Here is a 10,000-nt window from a genome sequence, read left to right as displayed (position 1 = left end):
CCTAGTCCAAGGTATATCTATAAACGGGATTACAAACATTTTAATGATCAAGCCTTCCTGCACGATGTCTATCACAGTGACTTACATTATGTATGTCATATGTCTGCTGTAGAGGAGGCTTGGGACTTTTTTAAATCAACTTTTATTTTTTTAATAAATAAACATGCTCCTTTGAGATCTTTTAGAATAAGTGGTAAAAACAACCCTTGGTTTAAAGAGGATATTGCTCTGGCTATTAGAGAGCGGGATAGAGCTTGGGCAACTGCTAAGAAACATAATGACCCCAAGCTGTGGGTAAACTACAGGACTCTCAGAAATCGGTGCACAAGATTAGTGAAGAATGCAAAAAGTGGTTATTACCTTGAAATGATAAATGATAATCTAAATGACCCTAGAAAGTTTTGGAAACTGATTAAGTCTGCTGAAGGTGCAATTGCGCCACCCACCCTTCCAAACTCCCTCTCATGTAGCAAGGGGGATATTATAGGGAAACAAAACATTGTAAATGCCTTTAATGAACATTTCATAAATGCAGGGGTTATGACCCAAACCAAAACTGATGTAACAAATACTGACCACACTTGTAGCACTACATCCAACACTAGTAGTTTTCAATTTACTCATATATCCACCTCGCAGGTGCAGAAGGCACTTACAAACTTGGATTGTAAAAAATCAGCAGGGCCTGATGAAATCGAACCTTTCTTTTATAAAACTGCTGCTTTTTTAATTTCAGACGCAATTGCTACTATTTTTAACCTTAGTTTAACAAGTGGATATATCCCACAAACTTGGAAATCAGCTCAAGTACTGCCACTTTTAAAAGGGGGTGACCCGTCTATCTTAGATAACTACCGACCAATCTCTAGGTTGTCAACTCTAGCTAAAGTGTTTGAATCTCTTGTCAGTGAGCAAATAAAACACTACTTAGCTGAAAACAATATTTTGAGTTCAACTCAGTCAGGCTTCAGACAAGGTCATAGCACTGTAACTGCTGTAACATCTGTTTTAAATGATTTCATTTCTGCCCTGGACACAAAAAAATCATGTTGTGCACTCTTTGTTGACCTTTCCAAGGCATTTGATACTGTTGATTTCAAAATACTGTTGCTTAGACTTAAGGCAATAGGTTTTAGTAGTCCAGTGTTACAATGGTTTTCAAATTATCTAATTGGCAGGACACAGTGTGTTGCATTAGAGAACCTTCAATCAGCCCTACTTACCATAAAAGCAGGTGTCCCGCAAGGGTCAGTTCTTGGCCCAATCCTGTTTTCTCTGTATATTAATGATATAGATAAGGGCCTAAACCCAGCCAAAGTACATCTGTATGCTGATGATACCATTTTATACACCGTTGGTACCTCAGTGCAAGATGCTTTGGCCTCTTTACAAACTTCGTTCATATCTATTCAAAAAGCATTACTGCATTTGAAATTAGCACTAAATAAAAATAAAACGAAGTATATGATTTTCACACGCTCAAGATCTTGTCCTGATGGTAACTTAGAAACACTTGATGGTACCCTCCTGGAGCGGGTTAGTTCTTATAAATATCTTGGTATTTGGCTAGACCAAAAGCTCACATTTGAGGTACACATAAATAATCTTTTAACAAAGCTAAGACCTAAGGTTGTTTTTTTATTTTCGTTTGAAAAAATGTTTTTCATTTCTAGCCAGAAAAAGGCTGGTTCAAAGTACTTTTCTCTCAGTGTTGGATTATGGGGATACAATTTATATGCATGCGCCCTTATGTCTCCTCAAAAAGCTGGATGCAGTTTATCATTCAGCATTGCGATTTGTAACAGGTGCCCCCTCAAGAACCCACCATTGTGATCTGTACTCTAAAGTCCAATGGCCATCCTTGTATTTAAGGCGTAAATTGCATATGTTACTTTTTATTGCAAAGGCACTGTTGGGCAAACTTCCCTATTATATCTGTAATTTATTGACTTTTTGTACTTTATCTTATGGCACACGCTCTTCACATAAGTTACTACTACAGTCTTGTACTCCTCGTACTGAATTAGGGAAAACAGGCTTTTCTTTTTATGCCCCATATCTATGGAATGAGTTGCAGAAGATACTATGTATGGACTCTCTGCCCTCATTAGAGACTTTTAAGAGGAAAATTAATACAGTATACACAGAGGAGTGTCATTGTTTCTGACTATGCAGCACATAAGCTACTTTATTATCTCAAAATACGTTTTATGTAAATTTATTCTTCTTAATGTGTCTTTTGTAAGTTTATTTTCTTCATTGTCTATTTGTCTGTCTGCCGTCTGTAACTGTATGTTTGCTGCCATTTTGACCAGGACTCTCTGGCAGAAGAGACTCTTGGGACAATATCTCAATGGGACAATCCTGGATAAATAAAGGATAAATGAAAAATTTTTTAACTTTCCAACATAGTATTTTTTTTTAAAAATTTAAATGTTTTGTTTAGCGTACTGTAGAATGTTCATAAAAATGTGATTAAAAAAAATAAAAAATCACAGAACCGTTATTGCAGCCGCCAGTTCCACATGCCCCCCACCATCACCCCAGGACCTGCCCCCCAAAATGTCTGTGCACGCCAGTGGGCATTGGTCATACAAAGTCTGTGTGTGTGTGTGTGTGTGTGTGTGTGTGTGTGTGTGTGTGTGTGTGTGTGTGTGTGTGTGTGTGTGTATAGTGTGTATGTGTGTGTGTGTGTGTGTGTGTGTGTGTTACCTGTGCTGACTCCTCCTCCAGTCGTCTCTTTTCGTCTTCCGAGTCGACGAGTTTCTGTTTGGTCATCAGCAGCTCCTTATTCAAGGCATCCGACTTCTCCTCAGCCTACACACACACACACACACACACACACACACACACACACACACACACACACACACACACACACACACACACACACACACACACACACACACACACACACACACACACACACACACACGGTTCGAGTTACGGGGGGACTATGTGGATCCCAGATCCTCCGGAAGAGACATGAGACCCCCCGAAAACATGATTTCAGAAATGTTGGGGGTCTCTAAAATATTGGTAAAATGATTTGAATTGACATAGAAATCCTGTCTAATGGGATGTATTTCCAGGGTTCCCACTCTAATTCAGATATAAAAATCCATGATTTTCCATGACTTTCCAGACCCAAAACACAGAATTTCCATGATAAAAAGAAATAGCGCAACGTTTTAAAAAGTGTAAAAACTGAAGATTATCTTCACCCCTAGAGCCGACGGCGAGCTACGGCCAGACTTAAGAGTGCTCATTGCATCCTAGAATGTTGCACATTACAGCGTGAAACCAAACCCTCTCTGGCTAAGCGTTGTAGTGTAACCAGTAAGAAACAATGTTATACACGAAACAAAAAAAGTTTTTGCTTCTACACAACTGTTCAGAAAATTCCATGATATTCCATGACTGTGCATGCAAAATGGCAAAATTCCATGACTTTCCATGACTGGAAAAGCTTTTATAAAATTCCATGATATTCCAGAAATTCCATGACCCGTGGGAACCCTGTATTTCATATCCGAAGTGGGAAAGTGTTGTTTCTGTTTGCATAAAAAATAGAACATACTGACGACTGCATAAACTGTCAACTCTACGGCACCTGGAGCCATTCGGCCGTACGCACTGTGCGTAGGCTACCTTCACGAGAGGGAGGTCTTTTATTTTTCTTTTTTAAATAAATAAATATTACGTCTATTGTCTCCTATAAATGTTGTGACAATGCTACATATGATATGATAAGACGCAGCCTGTATGTTTAAATTAAATTTCAGAGCAGAGACTATGGCTGGGCACCATAGACTTCCAAAGGCAGATACTTTTGGCTGCTGTGTGTAACTGGCTCCTCCCGCTCCTGAGATAACGATACAGTGGAACAAGCTCTAGTTCTAGTTCTATCAGCGGAATTCTAACTTGAGTGGCTGCCTGGCTGTCTAGAGTGGCTGCCTGGCTGTCTAGTTATACTTGATTAGTCTATGTCTGCATGGGAGAGCAAGAAACGCAATTTCAAATTCTTTGTATGACCAGTGCATGTCAAGAAATTGACAATAAACTTGACTTGACTTGACTTGACTAGTCGCAATACGTTCTAGTTAACCTCTTAACCTACCACGCCCACTTCCGGGCCCGTCGACGGTCCCAGTTTAAAAAAAAACAAGTTGCAACAGGACGCATGTTGTTATATTCTATTATGACCAATTTCCAGCCAAACTGACCAACTACCCGTTATTAGTATAGTTTCAACTCGGTGCCCATCAAATTTGGGCAACTTTGATGCAGTTGTTAGCAAGAACAGGCTTTAGTTGTTAGCAAGAACCTAGCTTAGCATTTCCCAGTCATTTGAATAGGAAGTTGCTAAGTGTTAAAAACGATCTCTGTTGGCACATTTAAATGTATTTTTACCACACACAAACGGTACAAATAAAGTCACCAACCTTCAAACTGTGCCAATAAGCCATCCAGTATGCTTCCATAGTCCAAAACGATGTTTATTTGCTTGATCGATGTGACGCTAAGAATGGTGCCTTGTGTACATCCACTTTGCTGCATCATCTTCTCTGACATGTTTTCACCACATTTCTTCAAGTTGTCATCTATTGTTACACATGAATCAAAAGCTGACGATGTCCCCTGTAATATTCCAGAGCTATTTTTTGGCGTGGAGCAATGTGTACGGAGAGGCAGACGTCTGTTTCACCTAAGCACAGCATTCTTGTACGCGTCTCGTAGTGAACCTTTATTTTGGTAGTTGACAAGATAGGCTGAGAGGTCACAAACGCTCACCCAAACTTGAGTGACATCTAATCCAGCCAATAGTATGCTTTCTTCTGACAATGTAGGTTGGTCATTCATCCCGATTGGTGAATTCCTCACGTTTCTGACGGCATGCGTATCTGCCGCATGGTTTTGGTTGTCACAACAACATTGGAGTTGCCGCCTACTCTGCTTGCTTTACGCATCGTAGAGCAGCATTTCTCGTCAGCAATTTCGGGTTTGTACTCCCTAAAAGTGTGTGTTGCCTGTGAGTGTGAGTCGTCTGTGCTTTCTGTGAGTCGAGTGTTGTGAAGACATCATGGATGGACGCGGTAGGAAGCGGTATACTTTGGCCGAAATCCACGCTCAACTTTTTGATGACGGCGGGAATGAGACAGAGGATGATGCGGTGTCCGAAGCTGACAGTACCGACTCAGCGCTTCAGGCGTTTGAGGACGGCATAGATGTCGTCCTCGATTTGTAAGTGATCATTTTGTCACTGTATCGTGAAAGGCATAATTGTGTCACTGCATAATGAAAGTGATAATTCTGCTGCTGAATGAAAGTTTAGAACTTTATTGTCCCCATGTGGTAATTGTGCCAGCAGTACAGACGCTGCAAACGCACCAGATATAAACACTGACAGGAATATTAGACAGCAGTATAGTGAGAATACATTTTATTACATTTAATTGATTCCATACATGAATACATACACAAATCATGCAGTCAGAAAGAAAAATGCGTTCACTGTCAGTGTTTCCCATGTCTTTTACCATTTACAGTATTGAATGGCAATGCTGTTTATCATTACTTTGTAAGTTTATTCTAAAGTGCTTATGTCTGCAACTATATGATTAACTGTAATGTAATGATAAATATACTATAACTTGCATTTTGTTGGTGTAGCCAAGCTAAATGGATAATGGCAACTTATTCAGCTGACATGCAATTAGCAGTGAGGCAAAAAAAAAAAAAAAAGCATGAACTGTCACATTCATTGTCAGTGCACTCCCATGTCCTGCAGCCTGCTTTACTACAATATGTTATGGCAATTCATACTGTCAATATATAGCCATGATTTATTCTTCAGTCTGTCTTTGTTTCACTGCAGGATACACTGTAATGTAGTGGTAAATGAAATGTAATTTTTTGAAAATGTAATGTAAATGAAAATGTAATTTATAAAAAAACTGTTACATCTAAATAAAAGTATAATTAATGTTGTGTATCCTCTTGTTCATACAGTGAGGAGACATCTGACTCGGATGATGGGAACACATCTGATGACCCTTTGGAAGGGACTTCAACTGCCCCACACCCAGCTGCCTCTCCAACTCCTCCAGCTGCCTCTCCAACTCCTCCAGCTGCCTCTCCAACTCCTCCAGCTGCCTCTCCAACTCCTCCAGCTGCCTCTCCAACTCCTCCAGCTGCCAGCAGTGTGCGCATGAGTGGCAGGCGCCGTGATCTCCACCCTGCTCCAACTCCATGCCCTCCTCCAGTTAGTCGTGGTGCTAGGCGTGGTAAGCGCCCCTCAAAAGCCTCTGCTCCAACTCCATGCCCTCCTCCACCAAGCCGTGGTGCTACGAGTGGTAAACGCACCTCACAAGCCCCTGCCTCAACGCCAAGCCGTCCTGCGAAGCGTGCATCCCTGGGTCCACCGCCGCAGGACTCCGACTTCTGGCGTGATGCAACGAGTGAAGACGTGGAGCCTCCACCGTTGCCATTTCGACCCAGGCGCCCTCCAGGACCACAGCTGGACCCTCAGGTAGACTACCGGCCGCTTGACCTGTTCTTATTGTTTTTCAGCAAGGACGTGGTTAGGACCCTGTGCAGGCATACCAATCTCCATGCTGCAAAAAGGGCTGCACAAGGACGAAAGAGGAAGTGGGTCGACATAGAGCCGGAGGAGATGTACCGCTTCATCGGATTGGTCATCTACAAGGGATTGATGAAGTTGCCAGAGATGCGGGACGGATGGAGGAAGGACCGCCTTCACAGTTTTCCCTTCCCTGCATCCGTCATGCCAGGGTACAGATACGAGGTAATCTTCTCAACCCTTCACATGAGTGACCCGGCTGTTGATGCAGCAAATGATCAGCTGAAGGGCCAGCCTGGGCACGATGGCCTCTGCCGCCTCAGGCCGCTGCATGATGACCTCCTGACGGCGTGCAGGGCTTACTTCCACCCGCTCCAGAACCTCTCAGTGGATGAGAGGATGGTAGGCACCAAGTCCCGGATCGGGATGAAGATGTACAGCAAGGACAAGCCAACAAAGTGGGGGTTCAAGCTGTTTGTCTTGGCTGACAGCTCGAATGGCTATACGTGCCACTTCTCGATTTATGAGGGGAAGGCAAGGGCACCATCTGGGCAGGGCCTCAGTTATGATGCTGTTGTAGAGTTGGTCCATGTCCCGTCCCTGGGCACAGGGTACAACGTGTATGTGGACAACTTTTACACCAGCTCAAAGCTGTTCCTCCACCTCCATGGCATGAACTATGGCGCCTGTGGGACGATCCGGGAGAACAGGATCGGGTTTCCGCGCACACAGTGGAATGCCATGCCGAAGAATGCAGCCCGTGGAGAGCTGCGTTGGATTCGGGATGGTCCACTGCTGTTCGTGAAGTGGAGGGACAGCCGGGACGTCACGATGTGTTCCACCATCCACAAGGCCTACGGGGGGCAGACCGTGAAGCGTCGAGTCAAGGACCGGAACACAGCCGCGTGGAGCATTCGGGAAGTCCCTGTGCCGGAGCCGGTGAAGGCGTACAACAAGTTCATGGGAGGAGTGGACTTGAGTGACGCCCTCATCAAGTACTACACCGTGACCCACAAGACACGGAGGTGGTACATGAAGCTGTTCCTCCACTTTGTGGATATTGCGGTTGTGAACAGCTTCATCCTGCACAAGGAGACCGCACTGGCCCAGGGGGAGACGCCGCTGACCCAGAAATCCTTCAGGGAATTTCTGTGCCTGGAGCTGGCTGACTTCGGCAAGCCACAGCCCGACCCACCAGCAGAGACTTCCAGTGCAGATGTGTCTGCTGAAGCCACTGGTGAGACACCGCAAGCCCAGGCAATGTCTTCCTGCCAATGTCTCCCTGTTCCGGTTGTGGATCAGCTGTCCTCTGATCCACACCTCAAGGCGACACAAGGGAGGAGAAAGTGTGTGCTCTGTGGCATGAAGACAATGTTCAAGTGCAAGGCTTGCCAGGTTGCACTGTGCATTATTGTGGACAGACTCTGCTTCACCACATGGCACGAGCAGAAGAGCACACACTAAATGTATATAGTTGTAAATAGTTCCCCCTGTTCTGGAGTTCCTGTTTTCTGGGATGTGTGTTCATCGTTCATCGTTCATTGTTTTTGCCTCCTAAAACCCAACCCCTCGTCCACGTCGTAGGAGGTGGTAACAGCACATTGCTTATTTCAATTTTGCAATCGTTCTGGCTAACGGGGCTCTGGTATGGACTGTTTTATAATATGTTTATACTCCTCCTCAAAGACTGAAGCAGGTTTATGAGGGATGATAGGTCCTACTATTGGTTTATTTGAAATAATGGTACAAAAACACAATTGTAATATTGTTGTGCTTTGATGCCTATTAGTACTGTGGACATTGTTATGTACCATCTATGTCATTTTAATAATCTGAAAGTGAAAGTGAAAGCCCTTCAAGTGTTGGATTTTACATGCTGAAAACATGTGCAATGAGGAACTGTGGTGTTTTACTGTAATCTGAAATCTAAAAAAAAGGTGATTTTCACATTTTTGTTGTATATAATGATCTGAAATGTAGATTTAATGAAGTTAATAAAAAGCTGGAGTTGGTTGGATGTCTTGCCCCATGTGTCTGCTTCAATTTAAACTCTCAATTCTCAAAAGCTATTACATCCTAAACTCATGGTCTAAACACCTCTCCAAAATAGGACATATGGATAGCTTATATGTTTTTTGGAGACGCCTATTAGTACCTGTGGAAATGGCTATGTAAGTCCTCTGTAATTTCACATATCTACTTCAAATTCTGGATCCCACTTGCTCACAACATGGACATAGAGGAAATGTAGTATTTCACTGTGCATACCAAATAACCATCAATGTACACACTGAAAACAAACAAAAAAACAGGCGATTTTCACATTTTCGGATGTTTTTGTTGTATGTAATGATCTGAAAGGTAGGTTTAATGAAGTTAATAAAAAGCTGGAGTTGGCTGGATGTGTTCTCCCAAGTGTCTGCTTCAAAATAAACCCTCAATGGTCAATGTGGACCATGTAAAACAAAAGCTATTGCATCCTAAAGTCATGGTCTGAAAACCTCTCCAAAATAGGACATATGGATAACTTATATATATTTTTGGAGACGCCCATTAGTACCTGTGGTATTTGCTATGTAACTCCTCTGTAACTTTACAGATCTACTTCAAATTCTGGATTTTACTTGCTGACAACATGTGCATTGAGGAAATGTACTATTTTACTCTGCATCTCAAATAACCATCCAGGTACACACTGAAAACTAAACAAAAATTAGGCGATTTTCATATTTTCGGATGTTTTTTTTATATATAATGATCTGAAATGTAGATTTAGTGATGTTCATAAAAAGCTGGAGTTGGCTGGATGTCTTCTCCCAAGTATCTGCTTCAAAATAAACCCTCAAAGTTCAATGTGGATAATGTTATTCAAAAGCTGTAGCATCCTAAAGTCATGGTCTCAAAAACCTCTCCAAAATAGGACATAATGGGCTCTGCGGTAAGAGGTTAAGGACAGCTCTCCACTTCCCATTTGTTAACCAACTTGTTCTGATGGCAGAAACAAACAAATAAACAAAGTTAATGTCTTAAAAGTTGCAAGTTTCAATCGTAGGCTAAAACCAGTTGTGTGGACGAGCAAGAAGGCATTGGATGGATAGCTGGTAGGCTAAGCCGTTTCGTTCTTCATGAAGCCCGCCGCGGCAAACAATAGGATACTTGGCTTGTGGTGTCATATTTCACAGAGTAGTTTGGTTACTGTTCTGGGGTGAATTTCTCAAAACCAAAGTTGCTTACTACATTAGCTACTTTGTTGCTTTCAATGCATTTTCCCATTGGCAACTACCAAAGTTGCTAACAGGCTAACAACTTCCCTTTTGAGAAACTCACCCCTGTGTAGTGGCTTTCTACAGAGACGGCTTTATGAGAGACAGAACTTGGCTACTACTAGCTAGCTTCATGGGAAGGCAGCACTGACAG

The 10,000-nt window shown here is 42.7% G+C and overlaps 2 protein-coding genes across 2 annotated transcripts in view; one reads left to right on the top strand and one right to left on the bottom strand.

Annotated features, from left to right (window-relative positions):
* Positions 1-10,000, bottom strand: part of LOC134443932 (rab GTPase-activating protein 1) — a 140,038-nt gene that overhangs the window by 11,514 nt on the left and 118,524 nt on the right. Inside the window, exon 25 of the mRNA XM_063193446.1 lies at positions 2,713-2,817. Within this exon, the coding sequence (XP_063049516.1) occupies positions 2,713-2,817 (105 nt within the window). The remainder of the gene's footprint in view (positions 1-2,712; positions 2,818-10,000) is intronic.
* On the top strand, positions 5,084-8,047 carry LOC134443933 (piggyBac transposable element-derived protein 4-like). The gene is made up of 2 exons (XM_063193448.1): positions 5,084-5,244; positions 6,013-8,047. Exons 1-2 carry the CDS (start codon positions 5,084-5,086, stop codon positions 8,045-8,047), a joined length of 2,196 nt encoding a protein of 731 aa, XP_063049518.1.

Source organism: Engraulis encrasicolus, unplaced genomic scaffold (assembly GCF_034702125.1).
Source record: "Engraulis encrasicolus isolate BLACKSEA-1 unplaced genomic scaffold, IST_EnEncr_1.0 scaffold_39_np1212, whole genome shotgun sequence".
In the NCBI taxonomy this organism is placed as follows: Eukaryota; Metazoa; Chordata; class Actinopteri; order Clupeiformes; family Engraulidae; genus Engraulis; species Engraulis encrasicolus.
The sequence above is the reverse complement of the archived record's forward strand: the minus strand, read 5'-3'. Positions and strand labels throughout refer to the sequence as shown.

What these genes read in the sequence shown, in the direction of transcription:
- LOC134443933 (XM_063193448.1), top strand. Translation starts at nt 5,084, where the DNA reads ATGGATGGACGCGGTAGGAAGCGGTATACTTTGGCCGAAATCCACGCT. An exon ending in ATAGATGTCGTCCTCGATTT is followed by an intron (nt 5,245 to 6,012) that starts GTAAGTGATCAT and finishes TTGTTCATACAG; the next exon opens with TGAGGAGACATCTGACTCGG.